General features: G+C 34.8%; 1 protein-coding gene across 1 annotated transcript; it reads left to right on the top strand.

Moving 5' to 3' along the window:
• The first annotated feature begins 17812 nt into the window (after positions 1-17812).
• On the top strand, positions 17813-21862 carry LOC121267645 (pentatricopeptide repeat-containing protein At1g11290, chloroplastic-like). The gene is made up of 2 exons (XM_041171605.1): positions 17813-20389; positions 21702-21862. The coding sequence occupies exon 1, from the start codon at positions 17885-17887 to the stop codon at positions 20042-20044; it is 2160 nt and encodes a 719-aa protein (XP_041027539.1). The 5' UTR covers positions 17813-17884; the 3' UTR covers positions 20045-20389; positions 21702-21862.
• Positions 21863-23794: the final 1932 nt, after the last annotated feature.

The raw sequence follows: 23794 nt of genomic DNA on the forward strand, positions 1-23794 counted from the left end.
AAAGGTATGCGGCCCACCAATGATTAAATAATTATTTTATTATTTTCTTTACTAATAAAGAAGATAAATCAAACATTATTTTCTTCCATACATGTAAAAGAATTATAACAAAAAATTAAATAAAATAAAACACCCACTATAAAAACAAAATTGAATAATGACTAATCAAATTCATATGGCTGATGGTCACATTTTATTCTATTATTGATTTACATATTATTTCATTACTAGTAAAAAAATACCAACAATTGCTGGAGGAAATTAAAATCCGTAAAACGCCCAATGGACTTAGCACTCACTCGTAGTTTGCTCCAAACAGTGAGGTCTCGCTCGAGCGGGTGCATGAGGTGGGAATAATTTCACTTGTTGCATTTAAAACCCGCTCGAACGAGTTGGTTATTTCCAATCTCGATGCCTTCATCCCGTGTTACTCCTCCATACGTTTTCCCCACTTTCATTTTTCCTTCCATTTTTCACCTCGAATGTGCGTCATTCTGCCCAGAAGTGTAGCAAAATCCTCTTCCACTCACTGTAAGCCTATCCTCTTCAATTCATCTTTGCACATTGTTAGAAATTAGGGATTTGTAATTTGACGGATTGGGAAAGTTTGGGTATTTCGGTTTTTTATCAAACGCATTGAAATACAAGCATTTTCGGGACTGAAATTTATGTTCTTGCATGTGTACATTGTTTTTGTACAAGTGGAGAAGTTTTGCATCCAACATTATGAGAGATTTTTGTCATGTATTGACTGCGCACCAAGTGCTTGACAAAATGCCTAAATGAGTCATGCATTTTGGGTTTGTTGTGTATTGGCCTTAAATTTTACCCATAATGTTTACCCAATCGAGTCATGCATCTCGGACATATATGACTGCAATAGATTGAAAATAACTACTTTCTTTTTTCTTTTTTTTTTTTGAAAGGAAACACTTCAAAAAGTACTCATTTAAACGTTTTATGCTCCTATACTAGTCTTTCAACTGACATTTGAGAAACCAATGAATTACCAAGTTTAATGAAAAATCTTATTTACAATGCATATTTATTGATACATAATTTATAAAGTATATGAGTGATATGAGAATCTATCCTTATTAGATGGTATTGACCATATTTGTATTTTTTACTTTTTATGACTGACATCACATGGTTGGATTTTATATATATCATACTAATATTTTTATATATACATGTTTATAGTCTTGATATTAATGAAAAAAAACATAGTATATTAGCTATTGTTCTGGGCTCATACTCACTCAATCACTCACACAATTAGTGTTTCAAGTATTTGTTGAATATCACCCTATACATTGGGTCATTCACATTAATTTACCTCAATGTCTAATTTTTTTTATTATGCCTACAGAAAAATACCAAGCGACGGGTGCGAGGCCGGACAACTCCTTCTGCTCCCGCCCAATCAGTGTTCCATAATGCTCAGGCAAAACAACTCTACACTGAAAATTTTTCCAAGCGCACTCCCATTATTGAGCGTGAGATCTCCCTAGGTGAGCTTCAGGAGACTATATTGCCTCATATATTTGAGTCTCGCCAGTAAGTACCATTAACCACTGGTCTCCTCCCTCCATCTGTGGAATTGGTCCGTGAGTTTTACTTGAACATTCATGCCATCTCACCCGATGGTTCCTTTGACGTCTGTCTCTGGAACATCCAATTCTAAGTCAGTCCGGGCATGTTAGCTGATTTGTTTAACGCTCCTTGTGTTACCAAGACCCCATATCTCTATTACAGCACCTCTGGTCCTAGCAACCCTGCTATCCACACCCTATTGTGTGGATATGAGGTTAGTTGGGATGGTTGAGCACCGCTTCCTACCAATAAGTTCTCCCCTGACTATCTTCTTCTTAGTAGGGTCGTCCTCATCAACCTTTGCCCAACTGCCCATCACGGTGATATCGGCCTTGACAGAGCCACTCTGCTTTATGCACCAATCAATGATGTTCCCATTGATCTGGGAAGTCATCTTTGCAGGGTCATTCTAGAGGTTTATCAGTCTAACAAAATTTGGACGGGATTGCCTTTTACGAGTCTTGTCACTTGCATTGCGACATTTCACTCTGTTCTTATTCCAGAGACAGAGCCTAGAATCCCTCTGAAGGCTTTTAATGGTCGTAAGACCATTCAGTTGAGTTGTGCGCACATTCGTCCATTCCAATTTGATGATGAGGATCTTGCACCCAGTTCCTAGTTGTCCAGAGCTAGGCCATCAGGTTCTTAGCCATCTAGCTCGACACCATACGCCCTTGCACCAGATCCAAATGAGCCGTGAATACAAATGGTACTTGATTCTTTGAGCCGCATCCAGATTCGTTTTGACCACATCGATAGTCGCATCAATAGTCGTCTTGATCATATCGTTGCTAGTCTTGAGCACATCGATACTCGGCTCGATAGTCTGGAAGGTCATGTACATCGCATCGAGGATCATCTAGATACTCGCATTGATAGCATGGATGCTCGTGTAGATGGCTTATATACTAATCTTGAGCGCATGGATACTCGTTGTGAGAGTTTGGTATATCAATTTGATACCTTAGGTGATTGCTTTGATATGCTCCAAAACGCGGTGCTACGATGCTTGAATGAATTTGAGGAAGCTTTACTAACAAGCAATTATGAGGATGATGCCCCTGTGGGTAACGGTTGTCACGCTGCGCAACCTCCTCCCGATGGTGGTCATTGAGCCTTGATCCTTTTTTTTTTTTTTTAATCTATCATAGGATACAGTTGGGTGGGCTAGGTTGTAAAAGAAAAACTTGGAAATTTTTGGGGCACACATGATTTGTACTCCTATTTTATTGTATCAAACTCAAGTATTGATTTGTACTCATGAATATTTTCTTGATGACTTCCATGCCTTCCATGTCCTTCTCGTGTCTATACTTGTTCTTACTTTTACTTCTTCAATTCATGTGTTCAGTCTATCATCACTATGTTTTGAGGTTGGCTAGTGTACATTGCTGTTTGTAAGTGTTTTTAACGAAATGTTGCTCCTCATCAATAATGCTTTTCTTACAAACATATTTTTACCATTATTATTATTTTGGGATTTAAATAATATTATAGGATTTTCAATAAGCATAATTGTTTATTATATATTGTGTAAAAAATTGAATATATGTAATGTCGAAACGATATACCAAACTCTCACAACAAGTATCCATGCGCTCAATATGAGTATATAAGCCATCTACAAGAGCATCCACCCTATCAATGCAAGTATCTAGATGATCCTCGATGCGATGTACATGACCTTCCAGACTATCGAGCCAAGTATCGATGTGTTCAAGACCAGCAACGATGTAATCAAGACGACTATCGATGCGACTATCGATGTGCTCAAGACAAGCAACAATGTAATCAAGACGACTATCGATGCGACTATCGATGTGGTCAAGATGAGTCTAGATGCGGCTCAAAGAATCAAGTACCATTTGTATTCCAGGCTCATTCAGATCTGGTGGATGGTGTCGAGCTAGATGGTTGAAAACTTGATGGCCTAGCACGGGACTGTTGCGAACTGGGTGCAAGATCCTCATCATCAAAAGGGAATGGACAAATGTGCGCACAACTTAGCTGAATGGTCTTATCACCAATAGGAGACTTCAAAGAGATTCTAGATTATATCTCTGGAATAGAAACATAGTGAAACATCGCAATACGAGTGACAAGATTTGCAAAAGGTAATTTCGTCCGAATTTTGTTGGATTGATAAGCCTCTAGAATGACCTTGCAAAGATGACTTCCCAGATCGATGGGAACGTCATTGATCAGTGCATAAAGCAAAGTGGCTCTGTCAAAGCCGATATCACTGTGATAGGCAGTTGGGTAAAAGTTAGTGAGGACGACCCTACTAAGAAAGATATAGTCAGGGGAGAACTTATTGATAGGAAGCGGTGTCCAACCATCCCAACTAACCTCATATCCACACAAAAGGGTGTGGATAGCGGGTTTGTTAGGACCAAAGGTGCTGGCATAGAGATATGGGGCCTTGGTAACACGAGGGGCGTTAAGCAAATTAGCTAACATGCCCGGACTGACTCGGAATTAAATGTTCCAAAGACTGACGTCAAATGAACCATCGGGTGAGATGACATGAATGTTCGAGTAAAACTCTCAAACCAACTCCACAGACGGAGGGGGGAGACCAGTGGTTAATGATACCCACTGACAAGACTCAAATATATGAGGTAGTATAGTCTCCTGAAGCTCACCTCAGGAGATCTCACGCTCAATAATGGGAGTGCACTTGGAAAAATTTTCAGTGTAGAGTTGTTGTGCCCAAACATTATGGAACACTGATTGGGCGGGAGAAGGAGTTGTCCGGCCTCGCACTCGTCGCATGGTATTTGTCTATAGGCATAATAAAGAAAATTAGATGACATTGAGGTAAATTCATGTGAATGACCCAATGTATAGGGTGATATTCAACAAATACTTGAAACACACTGATCGTGTGAGTGAGTTTGAGTCCAGAACAATATCAAAGATACGATGCTTTTTTCCATCAATATTGAGGCTAAAAACATGTATATATAAAAAATATTAGTATGATATTTATAAAATCCGACATGTGATGTCAATCATAAAAAGTAGAAAATACAAATATTGTTAATAACATCTAATAAGGGAAGATTCTCATATCACTCATATACTTTATAAATTTTGTATCAATAAATATGCATTGTAAATAAGATTTTCATTAAACTTGGTAATTCATTGGTTTCTCAAATGTCAATTGAAAGACCAGTATAGGAGCATAGAATGTCTATGCTCAAATGAGTAGTTTTTGAAGTGTTTCCTTTCAAAAAATAAAAATAAAAGAAAGCAGTCATTTTCAATCCATTGCAGTCATTTATGTTCGAGGTGCATGAATCGATTGGGTAAACATTATGGGTAAAATTTAAGGCCAATACACAATAAACCCAAAATGCACGACTCATTTGGGCTTTTTGTAAAGCACTTGGTGCGCAATCAATATATAACAAAGATCTCTAATAATATTGGATGCAAAACTTCCCAACTTGTACAATGACAATGTTCACATGCAAAAACATAAATTTCAATCCCAAAAATGATTGTATTTCAATAAGTTTGATAAAAAAAACCGAAATACTCAAATTTTCCCAACCCGTCAAATTACAAATCCGTAATTTCTAACAATGTGCAAAGTAGAAGAGGAATTGAAGAGGATAGGCTTACCATTAGTGGAAGAGGATTTCGCTATACTTCTGGGTGGAATGATGCACGTTCGAGGTGAGAAATGGAAGGAAAAATGGAAGTGGAGAAAACGCACGGAGGAGGAACATGGGATAAAGGCAACGAGATTGGAAATAACCAACTCGCTCAAGTAGGTTTTAAATGCAAGAAGTGAAATTATTCCCGCCTCATGCACCTGCTCGAGCGAGATCCCACTATCTGGAGCTAACTATGAGTGAGTGCTAAGTCCATTGGACGTTTTACAGATTTTAATTTCCTCCAGCAATTGTTGGTATTTTTTTACTAATAATGAAATAATATGTAAATCAATAATAGAATAAAATGTGACCATCAGCCATATAAATTTTATTAGTCATTATTCAATTTTGTTTTTATAAATTTGGACTAATAAAATTTTGTTTTTATAGCGGGTGGAATATATATATATATATTTTGTTCTAATTTTTTTACATGCATGGGGAAAATAATGTTTGATTTATCTTCTTTATTAGTAAAGGAAATAATAAAATAATTATTCAATCATTACAATAAATTTCCAATCATTGGTGGGCCACATACATTTTTCAACTTTTCATAAAAAAAAAAAAACTTATCTTAACATCTAAACTCATTTTAGATGGGCCCTTTATAATTCTCTTTGCCACTCAACTCACTATTATTCATAAAGAACTAATTTTAGCTGAACATACAAACGCAGTCTTAATAGGAAGTTTCATGGTCCATAAACTTCATTTGTTTTATTAATAGTAAGAGCATTGGCAATAGCTAGGGCCAAGCCGTTGCCAAGTCTAAAGTTTGGCTAGAATTCTAAACTTTGGCTATAGTATTAAACTTTGGCTAGATGAATCCACATTGAATTAGTCATCTTAAAGTCAAAATAATAATATAATATTATATATTTTAATAATATTTTACAATTTTTTTATTTTACAAATACATTTCGTATATTAATTAATAATTTAATTTTTATTTACTATTATTTAAATGATCAGATCGGCTATTTTCAAAACCAAAACCACAATTAGTTCCAAAGACTAAACCAACACCAAATCAACAACTTCTAGAAACTAAACCAATCAGAATCAAAACTAAACAATACAATGAAAAGTTACATGCATGCACACATACATTGGACTCGGCGAATGCATCCTAAATTATAAATCAGAAGGAGTAATTAGTTCGGTTTGAAAAAATGGTGAGCCAAAATGTTTGATCTGTAACCTTCTGGACCGAACCAATTACATCCCTAAGAGTACTCAACTAAACAATAAAAGAAGAGAATTATTAAAAGACAGGTTTTTACGTTATATCACAAAGGGATTGTGATCTTGTGGCAAAACAATCATAGGGAAAAGCTTCCAGCCGGATGGGTTTAAAACCCATTTTTGCACCGGCCAATCGCATCGCGAAAAGTAAGCCATCCAGGAAAAGGGAAACTACACTCGAAAACACTGATCTCCCTCTCATCTATTTCCTTTCTCCACACGTAACCTCTCTCCCATCTGTTCTCTCCCTTTCGCTGCACCAAATATGCACTTACACCAACCCATCATGCACGTTTGGAAGCACTTATTCTCTCCATAGCCTATCTTCTGTTACAGACTTTAGCACCCTGCACCATGCCTTCTTCTCCTGGAGCTAATCCCAGTTTTTGGATTAAAAAAAATGAATTTCAGAATGTAAAACTGAATAATAAGTACACATAGAATTAAGAATTCTGTGGTGAATCCATTTTTTACGTCCTTAGGATATACAAAAAGGGAAAAAAAACATAGAAATGGAGGAGAAGAAGAATAAGCAAAAAACCCTAGAACTATTTGGATACAATTTATGTTGAAGCTGGATAGCAAAACCAACAATTTTAAATAAAGGAAACGCCCTTTACCCTTGGCCATCTTTATTCCAAAGCACAAATTCAGAAGCAAACAAGAAAGAAACACCACATAGACCATAATAATAAGCATTCCTCTGGTTTCATAGCTATGTTTAACAACAACAGCACACCACCAACTGATTTTTTGTTTTTTTTCAACCACTTTTACAATTTTGTTTTTTTGTTTTTCAATTTTCAATTTTGAGTTCATGGTTGAGATGTTTGGCCACTGATTAGCAGAGGCCTGAGCTTGTTCTTCCACATGTCTTTGTAGGAAGTTAGGAACCTGCGTCCCCACCATTCCTTTTAGCCTCCACCACTACCAGACCGTCCGTTAATTGGTAAACATCCACCCCGATAGCGACGTTATCGTTCCTTCCAGCTCCACGCCCCATTCCTTCTTCCACCTCACCCTCGAGTTATTCTCGTTGGCCTTAGCGAATTCCTCGACTTTCTCAACGATCTTCTCTGGTGGCACTGCCGATATGAATCTCTCTCCGTCGTTTGTCGAGTTGCACGAGTGCTCAAACAAGCCGGACAGGTTCAAACTGAACGAGAAGGATATGAGATCGAAGACAGTCGACAAGCACCAGAAAAACTCTACAAGAGAATATAGACTATGAAAAGGAAGAGTGCTTCTAAACGTGCAAGATGGGTTGGTGCAAGTGCAGGTTTAGTGCAGCGAGAGGGAGAGAACAGAAGGGAGAGAGGTTTACGTGTGGAGAAATGAAATAGATGAGAGGGGGATCGGGTGTTTTCGGGTGTAGCTTCTCTTTTCCTGGATGGCTTATGTGTGGCGATGCGATTGGCCAGTGCAAAAATGGGTTTTAAACCCATCTGGCTGGAAGCTTTTCCCAAAATCATAATGTATAGCAATAGCCGGGCAATATGCAGTTGAAAGAAAAGGCTTAAGATTCTCGCGGAGTAGGAGAAACAAAATCTTAAGAATTGTTGTTGGATTACATGGCGTGAATCCCCCCATATATCTCCAGTATTGGCAGCGCATAGGCCTCATAAATTGGTTGGTATTTTAGTCTGCAAACAGGGGATGGCAAACCGACATATACAGACCAACGAGACACCTAACATCGACAAGGGGATGAAAGACAATTAATCTTAAAGCCTGTTTGGATTAAGAAATACTCTCAATGCATCTCATCTTTTCTCACCATTATAATTTTCACATAAAATATAATAAACAATTCAACTTTTTTAAATTCTAAAACAATAATAATATTTTAACAATATTTTATTCAACTTTCAACTTTTATCTAAAACTATCTCATCTTATCTCACTATCCAAACCGCACCTTAGAGCACTAGTAGTGGAATCGACAAAATTTGGCCAAAATTTGACTAGAGAATTTACTTTTATAAATTTAGCTAGTCCCTCTTCAAGAACACCAAATAACAGACTCAACAAACCTATCATTATACTATTAAAATATTGATTTTGATATTTTCAATTATTTTAATTTTAATTGTAATTTGAATAATTATTTGTTATTAAAAATGTACATATTAATTTTTTAACATTCAAATATTCATAACGGATATAATTTTCTAACGGTTTTTTTTTTTACAACAGTCATATTATTTCAATTGATATATTTTTTCAATGGTCATATTTTTCCAATCGATATATATTTTTAACAGCTATATTTCTCTAATGATTATATTTTTTTCAACGGTCATATCTTTCTAATGGATATATTTTTTACTGCCTTAATTTTTCCAACGGCTATATTTTTAATGGCAATATTTCTCCAACAGATATATTTTTGTAACGGCTATATTTCTCTAACGGTTATATTTTTCACTATAAAACATAACATTTCCTTAACAATTTCATTCACTTCAACTCAAGTGTCTCTGTTAAATCTTTTATTTTCATTTTCTCTCAATGGATCGTTCGTTTTTTCACAAAATGACACTTATCGATTCAGATTCTGACGAAGAATTTGAGATAGCAAGACAATTTTTTTTGGAAGAATAATGATCAAGTTCACGTGGTTCTTCTAAAACATCACGTAGATTCATCAGACGCCATTGATTGCAAGCCCATCAAAATCTTTTACGTGACTATTTTACTAATCCTCCAATCTATCCTAAAAAAGACTTTCGAAAGAGGTTTCGAATGAGTTGTTATCTATTTCTTCATATCCAAGCTGTGGTAGAAGCACATAAACCTTACTTTGTCCAAATACGAGATAGAGCCGGAAGGCTTGGTTTTTCTTCCCTTAAAAAAAATAATAGTTGTTTTGAGGATGCTTGCATATGGTGTCATGGCTGATTTTACAGATGAATATTTGAAGATTGGAGAGATTACTACAATATGAAGCCTAAAAAATTTTGTCAAATCAGTTGTTTTGATTTTTTCTAAAGAGTACTTAAGGAAACCCAACATTAATGCATTGTTAGATTGCTTGCAATTGGTGAGAAACGTGGATTTTCAGGTATATTAGGGAGCATCGCTTGTATGCATTGAAAGTAAAAGAAATGTCTAACTGCTTGGAATGGTATGTACTTTGGTCATATCCATGAACTAACAATTATTTTAGAAGCAGTGGTTTTTTACGATCTATGGATTTGGCATTTTTTTTTTATTACCGAGATCTCATAATGATATAAATGTGCTTGATAGATCATTTATATTTTCTAACCTTGCTAAAGGGCGTACTCTGACTTACTCCTACACTATTAATGGTCATAACTATGTAATGGGGTACTATCTTGCTAATGGCATCTATCTGCAATGAGCAACATTCGTTAAAACCATCTCAACTCCCCAAAGAAACAAGAAAAAACACTTTGCTGCAACCCAAATGTCCGTAAGGAAGAATGTGAAGCGTGTTTTTGGCATACTTCAAGCACGATTTGCTATAATTTGTGGACTTGCACGATTTTTTTACATTGAAACACTTAATGATATTATGATGTCATGTGTAATTTTACATAATATGATCATTGAAGATGAACGGGCTGACAACGGAGAAGAAGAGTTCGAATATGAACAGTTGGCAGAAAGTATACATGATCCAATGTGAACAGGCCCTACACCTAAATTTAGCAAGTTCATTCAACGTCATCATGCTCTTAGAGATAAAGAAAATCCATTGTCAACTCCAAGCAGACCTCATCGAGCACTTATGGCAATAATATAGTGTTGCGTAATACTTTATAGTTGTATTAAAGTTTATGGTTGTGTTAATGTTTATTGTTGTATTGATGCTCTTAGTGTTTTATTGTTGTATTATTATTGTATTAATGCAACCATACACCATAAAATATTAATACACCAATACAATTATTTTCTGCATTTAGATTTTCTAATCTCAAGATGTGTGTTGATTTATATAAAAAGAAAGCTTTTATATAAATGAAACGTATCAAGAAAAGATGGTACTAGAAATAGAGTTTCTTGAAAGAACGCATATAGACACATATAAATCTTTTCTATATAATGTTTGATAGATATAAGTATTTCATTACTTTCATAGATGGTTTTCATGATATGGATATATTTATCTGTTACATGAGAAGTCTCAAGCCATTAGTAATTCTTAATGTACTTCTCATAGGGAGGAAATGCATATAGGTAGAAAGGTGAAAATCATCGATTTGGATTGAAGTAGTGAGTGTCATGAAAAGAATTATGAGTCAGATTATAGCCCTAACTTATTTTGTTAATTTCTTGAAAATATGTGTAATAAAATTATTAAAGACAATAATATATATTTTAAATTGTGTTCCTAGTAAGTAGTCTTAGAGACTTACTTTGAGTTGTGGAGTGATAGGATACTTGATTTAAGACATATACATATATGAATACTTGATTTAAGGTATATACATGTATGAATAGTCAATTTAAAGTAAAACTTTACAATCCAAATGAAAGAAAGTTTGATCGTATAATAGTTAATGAGTACATTATTGATTACTCAGGGAGATCCAAATGATTTAGGTTGTATTGTCTCTATTCATAGTTTGAATTTTGAGGAAATAGAAATGTTAGATTCCTTATGGTTCGCAAAATCAATTGGAGTAAATGGGTGTTGAAGACAAAACCTTGACTTTAAAGGTAATGTTGAACGATATAAAGTCAGACTTATAATTAATGATTTCACTCATAAATGAGTATTGATTAGAAAGATATTTCTAATAAATCTGGAAGAACTCATTAAGAATGTATTAGTAGTTCATTATGGTCTAGAGTTACATCAAATGGATATGAAAATAATTGTAGAGTGAATGTCTGAAGTCTACAAAAAACGACTAAAACAATTACTTATAAAATGTAACATATTTTTTGAAAATTGGTATCTAAAATTTGATAATACCAATATTGTTTTTGGATTTAAGAAAAATATTTATTGTTAATGTATATATCTTAAGATCAGTGGGAGCATATTTGTATTTATGGCCATGCATGTATAAGACTTTTAGCCAGTATGAGCTGTGGTTTGTAGTATGACATTAAAGTTATGTTTCTAAATAACTTTATAAATAAAATTTATGAATGAGACATCATTTGTAATTGAAATTGAATTTTAATACCAAGACGATGATTGTTAGGATTGTCTCAGTATAGTTGCATAGAGTTTTGGAAGATTTTATATGAAGAATTATTGTTCAATAGATACTTTAAAAAATAAAATGTGACATGTTTAGTATTTTATAATATCCTCGAATTGACTAGATTGTTAAGAAAATTATGTATATGATTGTTATAATAAATATGATGATTACACAAACTTGTATAAGGTTGAATATCAGTTTTTTTCAGTTGGCATTCTTGGTTGTTGTCAAAGTAACTCAAGGATGTTCGACCCAAAAGCTGTGAAAAGAGTGGAAGGTTATTTGAAAAAAATTAAAGACTATATTATTGCCTTAAGAAGAAATGATACTCTTAAGATAACTGGATATTCAGACTCTATTTTGTGGGATTACTCTAATGATAGAAAATATAGTTATGGTTATGTATTTTGTTATCTAGTAGAGTTATTTTATAGGAAAGTATGAGGCAAATCTCTTACTGCTTCATGTGCAACAGAGACTGAATTTGTGGTATGCCTTGAGGCCACAATGTATGGTATCTGACTGAGGAAATTTATTTTAGGATTTGGAATTGTCGACTTATAACCAAGTTGCTAAGAAATTATTGCAAGAATTCCTCAGAATATTTTTCTTTGAATGATAAGTATTTAATGAAATTTTAAATACCTAAGTGTTAATGAGAAAGTACAAAAACAAATATGTCCATAACAATAGTGTATTAATGATGATTATACTTAAATGACATGTTGAAAAGATGAGTCATATGCTTATACTAATGATGTGAACATGTTAAAGAAATAATTGAGATGCTGAGTATTTTGTTATTGGACATTGAAAGATATCTATTATAGTTGTTTATGTTTTCTTGTATTTCCCACTTTATATGTACATTAAATGGTATAGATGAATGATGACAAGATAATGTCTACAATAGATATGAATTGAAACCCAAGGCATTACAGTATTAGCTTTAATTGTCCCAATTAAAGATCGTGTTGAATTAAGTTAGTGTTGTAGTACATGAAAGAGAATTTGTTGGTCATATAACAAAGGACCGCTATGACTCGCATTGGTAGCTGGTTTGACATTGATATTACGGAACACATGTAATGTATTATGAACTATGAAAGTTTTCTAGAAATGAATTTGCGCCGTATGGTTAATTTCCTGTAATAAACCCATGAACAGAAAATATTATGGGCGTATGGGTCATTTGGGAGAATGTAAAAGTTTTATTTAAACTCTATGTTTCACACACCCATCTTGATAGAGTTTGGAATAGTTCAAAACTTATCAGTTAATAAATGAGTTATAATGAGATAAGAAAACTCCTAAAAAATAAGATTAACTCTATATCTCTAATCACAGTCAAATACAAAGTTTTAGATTTCTTGATGGTCAGAAGTCTATAAATAGGGCTGAGGGGTTAAAGGGTTCTCACCTACAACATCATTGTGCCTCTAGCCAGCGGGAGACACTCAGAGGTAAAGTTGTTAGGGTGATCATTTTCTCATAGTCAGATCAGATTCTTTATCAAACTGGATAGAAGGAGGTACATTTTCTAACTATTATTATTTTGTTATTGTAGATCATAGAAAATCGAAAATCCAATTATTAATGTTCATGTTAAAATATTTAACAGGTACTACAACATCAACAACTAGTGATGGTCAAGGCAAGGGTTTACTCATCCACCATATCGAGAGTTTATTGTAAAAATAAAAATGAATATGATTGTTGAACGTTATTGAAGATTATGAAAATAAAATAAAATAAATTAATGAAATAAAAAATAATTAAAGAAATATAAATAATAAAAAATAATAATAATTTTTTATTATTGAGAATGTAATAATTAATCCAATTTAAATTTTAAATATTAAGTGATTAGTTAAAAGTTAAAGTTACGTATTCTTCCAACTTTAAAGATTGGAATCACCAATCTAATGACAATTCTCTCAGGATTGTTCTAATCGTGTGCCTACACTGCATACTAGGACAATGGGTCCCACGCATCTTTCAATTTAACTTAATTTATCTTATTCCGCTTTCATCTTCTTCCACTTTGTGGTCTTCCAAACCCGAAGGAGAGAAAGCCGAGGTCTCCAAGGAGAAGAAGTTGAAACAACCAAAACATGCTGCTCATACTCCATATATACTTTCATATGATCAAGGATGCTCTGTTGGCTCTGAATGAGAAAAGTGGGTCCAGCCCATACGCCATAGCCAAGTACATGGAGGAGAAAGACACAAGGCCATACTCTCACAAACTATAAGAAGATATTTGGGTCTGCAACTAAAGAACTCGGCTGTTGCATTTGTATTTTTTTTAATAAACATGGGAATAACCTCTTGTGCCTCTTTCCAAATCTCCCGCCCGAGACAAAGTACCCAATCCTTTTCTCCTTTTTCCAAGAACATAAAAAATCATTTTCCTCAACTTGAAGAAACTCTTTTCTCCCATTTCCAATTAACCCAGCCGTATTCTTTTCCACAAAAAGAGATATTCAACCTAAAATATTAAATAATTTGGGAATGTATTTGTTCTGTGTGTATCCGTTTCCAGCCTTTGCGCGAATGTAATTTGTTTTGTGTGTGTATATAAATTTGCAGAGAAGACAAAGCGAGAGAGAACGTAGAATTTCGTTTTTATTCTGTGTGTATATTGTTTTGGTTCATTTATTTTGTGTACATATTTTTTTGGTTTTTTTTCAAGACTGCAGACAATCAAGAATGAGATTCATTTTCAAGATGAGAAAACCTTAGCACCAGTCTAACCAATAATTAAGTGACATGTAAGCATCTGACCACAATTATCATGGAGATGTTGTGCATCTCAACCTCCACTTGTTTCTCCCTTTGCACTCATTTCTTCCTTTATAGAAAAGCTCGCCTCCCACCTCGTCCCAGAAGACATCTCCACTGGTCTCGTCTCCCACCTCTCCGGCAGTGACTCTTCTAGTTTTTGCTCCTTCTCCTCAGGCGGCTGCTCCATCTCTGACTGCAGTTAAATCTCCTTCGTCGCTGTCTCCAGGGTGCTCGGTGCTGTGCATGCGGCCCATCAATTCCAGTCCAGCGTTGAGAACCTGAAAGTTGACTTTTTGTATCAATGAAAAGGATGATGGAAACGCAAAAGAGCAGCTGTGATAGAGAGCACGATGTGCATACAAGGTGTTTGCTAAAATGTAGAAGAGAAAATCACAGGTGTATTGTATTGCTAGTATGCTACGGGATTTCGCCTCGTCTCTCTCGACAGATCTAGTCGTGCCCTAGGGATGCAAAAAGGTAGCTGTGCAACAGGGATGCGAAGGGGTAACGATGGAGTGAAATTCATGTGGGCGACGGTGGTGGGAAACACCAAGGTAGGCAACGAACGGTCGGTCGGTGTCGGACTGAGATGGTGGTCGTGGAGCAGATGAATTTCTGACAGAAAAGATGAAAGGGAGGGGCTCGTAGGGGAAACGTCTCTCTTCTATTGTATGTGGTTGAGACTATTGATGCTTTTGTATAATTTCTGACATGGCAGCAATGTAAAGGAGGGCTGCTATATTTCAAAAAAACAATCTGACCACTTAGAAGCAGGATTGTTTCAAGATTTATAGAAGGAAAGAATAGGCAAACCTAGTCCCTTTTGTCCCTATTCTCTTTTGTCCGGTTTATGAATTTCTCTTTAGACCCTGTTTGCCACGTAATCTAAGTGCGCGGTGTAGGAAATTTGGCTTGTTTGGGAATTAAGATGAGAGACAAAATTTTCATCTTCTTTTATCTCATTTTATTGTATTTTTAAATATAATTTAATATAAAATTTCCAAACTAGTCATTACAATTTTTTTAAATTAATTATTATAACTTTTTCAAACTTTCAAATAAAAAATAATTTTAACTTTTTCAAATCTCCAAACAAAAATAATATTATAAAGCCATATTCTTATAATATTTTGAACTTTATAATATTTTTATTCAACTTTTTTCTCTGTCCCTTTCCAAAATTCAAAGAATATTCAACTCAAACTATCTTACTACTATTTACAAACTATCTTATTACTATTCACAAAATTTTTATCTCATCTCACTCTCTAAACAAGCCTACGTTCGGTTTGGATATATTTTATCTCATTTCACTTTATCATTATAATTTTTTTAAATTTTTACATAAAATATAATAAATAATTTGAATTTTTCAAACCTCAAAATAATAATATTATTAAAAATAATATTTTAATAATATTTTATTTAACTTTTAACTTTTATCCCTTCTCAATTCACTGATCAGACGCAAGTAAACTTCCGATCAAAATGGAAGATAGAAAGTAGAAGAAAATGTGTAAAAGTGAGGAAGAAGATGAAAAACCAAGTAAACAAGATAGATTTTGTTAAATAAAACGGTATTTTCATTTAAGAAACTTTTAAAAAAATCTGAAAAAATAAAAACTACTTTTTTATTAATTCAGTAAAATAATAAAATAATAATAATTAAAAAAAAGGAAAAAAGAAAGAAAGAAGAAGAAGAAAAAGAAGAAGAAGAAGAAAGAAAAGTTGTGAAATGGCGATATCTCCCTTTTCCTTTTTCTTTTTAATAGACCTGCTCTTTCCTGAAATAAATTCTTGTGGGCAAATTCCAGTTCAACGCAAAACGATATCCTTCCAGAATCTCCCCAGGTTTCCCACTTATGTTACTAAACTTTTTTTTTTTTGTTTTTTATTTTTTGTTTTTTTTTTTTTTTTTGCGCAAGAGTCTGGAAGCATGGTGCCTTTTCAACTCATGCGAGACCTACCTCCTATCAATTACAAATTTGCCACGCTTGTAATTACAATGACAGTAGGGGCTGAAGCTCTAGTCGGCTTGGGTAGTGCATGGGTCAGCGGGGTGGGGCTATGGCCCAGCTCTTACTTTATTAGCCTATTATGCTTAAGTTATTTCCTTTTATCTTAATCGTACTGCCCTTTGGCCCACTGGAGGTGCTTCCTTCGAAGTGAGTAAGTCTTTTGAGTATTTTTATCAAACATATGGAATGTGGGGTGTGTTACAAAATTACAACTAACATCGAACATGAAAATAATCACATGATAACAAATTATTTTAATTTTACAGAGTCAACAATGGCAATTTTTGGACACCTTGCTTCGTAAATGCCAGTATCAGGATTTGTTCCCTTTCTGTTTTAACTGTTTTCAGTTTTTAGGAGTTGTTTGATTTCATAAGCATATAGATGGTTTTAGAATTCTTATTCGTTTTTTCAATTTTTCAAAAGTTATATTTTTTGCAAAGTATTTCCTATAATTTGTTGAACTGTGTCCATCTAATATTTTTGGGTTTGAAATGGTTTTGTCAATTTGTGAGAGAGAGAGAGAGAGAGAGAGAGTGGTGATTATCTTCCCTTTGAGCAATGGGCTTCTTAGTACAACGGAAAGAGGGCAGCGCGAATGGGTGATACACGATTTCTTTGGGCAATAGGTTTCTCAGGAAAAGAAAGTGATTCGTCAGGGAGGAGAGCAGCGGGAAGGGAATGCAGAGAGCTGTGTTTTACAGTTTTAATTTTTTTTGAACTCCACTTATCCACATGTACATTTCGTGAGCTATTATTTTATTGATTTGGTCAAATGAGAAATCTTAGTTAAAATTTAGATAATTTGTATAAAAAAACTCTACATTGGGTTGGACATATTTAAAATAATTTAGATTTTAACTATAGTACTTGACCAAAGATAGAAGATTATTGTAGGTTCATCAAATATTAAAATACTAGTTTCGTACTCTAAACAAATATTAAAATATTAGTTTTTCACTCCAAACAAAAGTATTATTTAGTTTGTAATTAAGAAATTTAGATAGAAATTTAGATGAATTTAATCAAATATTTTTTGTTATTAGCATTAAATGATTTTTGAAAATATAATTTTTTAATATTAATTTAATTAGAATATAATTATTATTAACACTTAATTTATAGAGATAAAAATAAATTAAATAAAAAAATATTAAAATAATAATATTTTATTATTATATAGAAAGTAAATGAATAATTTAATATATGAATTATATTTAAATAGAATCGGTAAATGTAAAGAAGTATAATATTAACTAAATTTTAAAGATGAATTTGATAAAGCAGATGCGGGCTTCTCTGCAGCACTGCTCATCCTAGAAACCCTTAAATCCGAGTAAAATAGTCAGCAATCGGAAGTCACCGAAATGCTAATTATAACATGCCTCGGATTCGACGGTTAAGACATCTCCTCCACGATCCTCTACTACTCAAATTCTCACACTTTCCCGCCACCCAAACAAGACCTTTCAGCACGCTCTCTTCCCTATTGGATCTCTGTACCGAACCCCGACAGCTTCGACAAGTCCATGCCAGGTTCACCCTCCATGGCCTACACCAAAACCCAGCGCTCTCTTCCCAACTCATGGACTGCTATGGCAAACTTGGCCTCCTCCATCTTTCCCAACAAGTATTCAACTCCATTAGTAACCCAAGTTCAGTTCTTTACAGCTCGAATTTGAGAAATTTGTTTAAGTTTGGTGAGTTTGAGAGAACCCTTTTGGTGTACCAAGAAATGGTCATGAATTCCATGTATCCAGATGAAGATACCTACCCTTTTGTTCTGAGGTCGTGTTTTTGTTTGCCAGATGCTGGATATGGGAAAAAGGTTCATGGGCAAGTGGTGAAGCTCGGGTTTGATTCATTTTATTTGGTGGGTACTGCTTTGGTAGAGATGTATAGGAGCTGCGGTAATTTTGAGAATGAGCAACAGCTGGTTGAAAGAAAGTCTAATTGTGATTTGTATGATTGGAATTCTTTGATTTTTGAGGCTTCTCAAAATGGGGATTCCGAGGAGAGTTTTAGACTTTTCAAGAGAATGAGAAATAAGAGAGTTGAGCCGGATTCAGATACTATAATTAATTTGTTAAGGTCAAGCGTTGATTTGAACTTGTTACGGGCGGGAAAGGCCATTCATAGTTTGGTTGTTGTGAGCAACTTGTGCGAGGAATTATCGGTGAATACAGCAATATTATCCATGTATTGTAAGTTGTGTAGTCTGGAATATGCAAGATTGCTATTCGAGGAAATGCCCGAGAAGGACTGTGTTGTTTGGAATATATTGATTAGAGCATATTCTAAAAATTGGTACCCCCAGAAATCCATTGAAATATTGCAGTGTATGGTAAGAACAGGGGTTAGAGCTGATTTGTTCACAGCACTTCCTGTGATTTCTTCAATCACACAGTTGAAGTCTATTGGGTGGGGCAAGCAATTGCATGGTTATGTAATAAGAAATGGTTCAGACTATCAAGTATCAGTTCATAATTCTCTTATTGACATGTACTGTGAGTGTGCCCATTTAAGTTCAGCTAGGAAGATCTTCGATTCATTGATAAACAAGACTGTGGTTTCATGGAGTGCAATCATTAAAGGATATGTGACCAATGATCAGTGCATTGGTGCTTTGTCTCTCTTTGGCAAGATGAAAGCGGAAGGAGTGAGAGTCGATTTTGTGACAGTTATCAACATTTTGCCTGTCTGTGTGAATATTGGGGCATTAGAAAATGTAAAATACCTTCATGGGTACTCATTGAAATTAGGCCTCAACATACTTTCCTCCGTTAATACCGCACTTCTTGTCAGCTATGCAAAATGTGGATATATAGAAATGGCTCGGAAGATTTTTGATGAAGAGAAAATCGATGGTAAAGATATAATCATGTGGAACTCTATGATCGGTGCATATGCTAAGCATGGAGACTCGCCTAAATGTTTTGATTTGTACAACCAAATGAAGCATTCAAATTTGAAACCGGATCAAGTAACCTTTCTTGGGCTATTGACAGCCTGTGTAAATTCTGGCCTCATTAAAGAAGGCCAGGAGTGTTTCAAGGAGATGGAAAACTATGGTTTCCAACCAACCCAAGAACACTATGCTTGCATGGTTGATTTATTAGGGCGTGCTGGGAAAATGACTGAAGCCAGAGAACTTGTAAAAACTATGCCCTTCAAACCAGATGCTCGAGTGTGGGGCCCATTATTAAGTGCCTGTAAGATGCACTCAGACACCAAGCTTGCAGAGTTTGCCGCAGAGAAGCTTATTATCATGGAACCAAAAAATGCTGGCAATTACATATTGCTCTCAAATATTTATGCTGCAGCCGGAAAGTGGGATGGGGTTGCTAAAATGAGGAGCTTTCTTAGAGATAGAGGATTGAAGAAAACCCCGGGCTCTAGCTGGCTAGAAGTAAATGGACATGTACACGAGTTTCGTGTTGCTGATAAATCCCATCCTAGGTCGGATGATATCTATACCCTTTTAAGAAACATAGAGGTTGAAATCACGGCTAGAAACAAGAGTTCAGAAACACGGTCTTAAAACTTCAGTTTTGTTCTTTGGAAAAGTTTTTGGAAACGTAAAGCACATGTGGCAGCCATTAGTCGAGTTGCGCAGAGATGGATGCATTTGAATTGATGTCAAAAGGGGTATATATCATGGGAAGGATTCTCGCAAAGAAGTTAAATTTTTTATGTTGATGGACTAGAGCTACGAGCTTTTTGATGGACTAACTCTTACAGGAGTCAGATGCGAAATAGAATCAAGGCAGGAAGAAGCAAACTGGTTTTTCTTTTCTAGGCGAAGAAGTGAACAAGTTGGGCTAGAGCTACTGTGGCTTGTTCTCACACTAGCCGAAAAGATACGACCTTTTACAGTGTTTCAAAGGTACTTATTTCATAACTCCGTGAGTAACCTTTGTTCCCTCTACCGTTTCTTTTTTCCCTTTTTCCTGCGTTCCTTTCTTTTATACAGTGCAAAGAATTCTTTTCCTGTTCATCCTCTGCAAAACTATACCGAATAATCACACATTTGGTTAGTCTACATAAAAAACAACCGAAGTGTCTTATTTCCAATCCCATCAGGGAATGGCCAATAGCTTCTGATTATTTGTTTTTATCTGTTCTTACCCACTTCACTCGATCAGGCTCCATTTTACATTCACAGCTCAATATACTAACCCATACATCTGAATCTCTGATGCAGCCAGCCCAAGATATAGATAAAGATACATATATAAAAGAAAGAAAAAATTACTCATTCTTGTTTGATAATATTTATTTTCTTGTTTTGTTTCTTAATTTTAGTTAGTTAATTTTTCCTGGTGAAGTTAATTTTTCCTGGTGAAGTTGCTTTGTAAAATAAGGTCAAACTGCAATTCTGGTGTGTTCTTTTATCAGACTAAAGAATATAAATTCACTGATGTGGGTAAGGTTTTGACCCGAATACTGACGCATAAAGGTTATATTTGGATGTACTCTTGAGACGTAGATATAGTGGACCCAAGTGTAAGAGCAAAAAATGAGAAACAATATTTTGAGTCATAAAATGCGCAAACACCACACTCCTTTTGATCCTTTTGAAAGAAGTGAGTAAATAGAGGATCTATATGAAAAAATTAATTTTTTAATTGTGGGTCTCACTCTTTTTCAAAATGAGTACGCAATACTTATACAACTCATGATTGTATCTAGCATTATTTGCAAAAATTACCTTACTTCATTCAAGTCCATGAGAATATGGGATGTTCATAACCCATTTGAGCGCCATTAAGGCATTTGTTACGCTTAAGGGGAAAAGGAAGATAAGAATACAATTCTTCTCTCATCATTTTCGAATGTAAAATGTATATAATGTAGAAGATATAGGAAAAGAAAAACTAGTATTTTTCTCATTCTTCGTAATTATAAAAATATGTAATTTTGGGAACATAAGCCTTAAATATGAGCTTTTACTAACAAAATTTTGGATTGCGATAGCAACTAATCCAAGAAATCAAAGACACAACGAAAGCTTGGTGAAGGGAAAGTAGAGAGAGAGGATTTAGAGATTAGAAAGAGAGAGAGAATCATAATTCGTATCTATATATCGATTATTAACCTGTGTACATGTGTAAGTATTTATATGCAGTAAAGTGTAAACTACAGGTGGCTATATTTGTATACAAAAAGGTAACTAGTATTTGACTTCTTCTTTATAGGCTAATACGCTCGGAGTGTACAAGTCTATGACACCCATCTTGCGTAGAAAGAGATGAAATTGGGATGCACCAAGGGGTTGGTCAAAATATCACTAAGCTGATGAGGGCTAGAAACATGAAGAGTCTTTATGACTCCAGCTTGTAACTTTTCTCTAATAAGGTGACAATTGATCTTAATGTGCTTGGTCCTTTTGTGAAATATTGGATTTCCAGCAATGTGAAAAGCTGCTTGGTTATCACAAAACAAAAGAGCAGGCTTGGGATGAGGAATATGTAAAGCTTGAAGGACAGAAATGGGCCAAGTAATTTCACATGTGGCTGAGGCCATGGCCCGATACTCAGCCTCTATTGAGGAGTGAGATACTGTTTGTTGTTTCTTGGATTTCCAAGAAATAAGAACATCGCCTAAGAACACCAAACAACCTGTCTTAGATCTACCATAATTGGGGCAACCAGCCTAATCTATATTTGTTAATGCCTTGAGATGCAAATCACCAGCTGCTGGAAACAATGATCCCTAACAGGGGTTGATTTTAGATACCTAAAAATGCGATGAACAACATCTAGATGTGGCTGTCGAGGCTTATACATGAATTGTCTAAGTATTTGAACTGAATAAACAAAGTCAAACCTAGTGATAGTCAAGTATATAAAGCAGCCAATAAGTATGCGATAAAGAGAACCATCTTGTAAGAGAGAACCAACTTTGCTAAGCCTCAAATTCTGTTGCTTAGGAAGTTTGAGGTTTCAAACCAAGAAAACCAGATTCTTCAAGAATACAAGTGCATATTTGCCCTGGTAGAGAACAATTCCTTTAGCAGACCAAGCCATCTCTAAACTAGGAAAAAATCTCAAATCTCCAAGATCTTTAATTTTAAGCTTTTTTGATCAAGAAAAGACTTCAAATTCAAAATGGATTGAAGATTATTTCCAACCACTATTATATCATCCACATATTCCAAAAGTACAATAAAGTGATCTGAGGTATGTAAAGTAAACAATGAGTGATCAGCTTGGGACGGAACAAAACCATATGAAGTAATAGCTGAAGACAATTTAGAGAACCATTGTCGAGAGGCTTGTTTAAGACCATATAAAGATTTGTTTAGCTTACATACATCATGCTCCTCCTTACTAGAAAAACCAAGTGGGATGTCAATAGAGGTATCTAAGTCAACATGAAGAAATGCATTGTTAACATCTAACTGGTCAAAAAACCAATTTCGAGAAGCAGTTACTACTAGAAAGTATTTGACTGTCACAAGTTTAGCTACAAGAGAGAGTTTTCTGAAAATCAAAACCTTCAATTTGAGTGTAACCCTTAGCAACTAACCTTGCTTTATATTGTTCAATACTGCTATCAAATTTATACTTGATCTTATATATCCATTTGCAACCTATAGGTTTTTTTCCATTGGATAAGGTGGTGAGAGTCTAGGTATGATTAAGTTCTAATGGTTTTATTTCAACAGCCATGGCTTCATGCCAATGAGGATATTAAATCGATTGTTTGAAGGTTCTAGACTCAAAATTGGTAGAACAGAAAGACCTAAAGACTTACAACAAGGAGACAGTTTTTGGTAAGAAGGGAATGAAGAAATGGAATAAGGAACAATGGACTTACCGGTGTCTTTATCTAGGTGCCGAGATAGTATGGGCAATGGCTAACTTCCAATGGTAATCTTGCAAGTAAGTTGATACTTTGGGAGCTCTAGAGGACAACCTGAGTAGGAGGGTTAGAAGTTTCAAGGGAAGAAGTAGAAATTGGAATAGAAGGAGATGACACAACAATAGAAGGAGAAGACATAGGAAAAGAAGCAATAGTGTCAGAAATTGGACGAGGAAGAACAATAGAATTAGATGGAACAAAAGAAGCCGATGGAATAGAAGTGAGAGGAGAAGGTGACTGAAAAGGAAAAGTAGTTTCAAAGGAAACTACATCCTGAGAAACAAAAAGAGTTTGATTATCGAGGTAAAAAAACCTTGTAACCTTTTTATTCCAAATGGATATCCAAGAAATAAACATCTCCTTGTACAAGGGTCAAATTTGTGTCTATTTTCTGGAGAGGGTAGAAGCAAAACATAAACATCAA

Source organism: Juglans microcarpa x Juglans regia, chromosome 5S (assembly GCF_004785595.1).
Source record: "Juglans microcarpa x Juglans regia isolate MS1-56 chromosome 5S, Jm3101_v1.0, whole genome shotgun sequence".
NCBI lineage: Eukaryota > Viridiplantae > Streptophyta > Magnoliopsida > Fagales > Juglandaceae > Juglans > Juglans microcarpa x Juglans regia.

What these genes read in the sequence shown, in the direction of transcription:
- LOC121267645 (XM_041171605.1), top strand. Translation starts at nt 17,885, where the DNA reads ATGCCTCGGATTCGACGGTTAAGACATCTCCTCCACGATCCTCTACTA.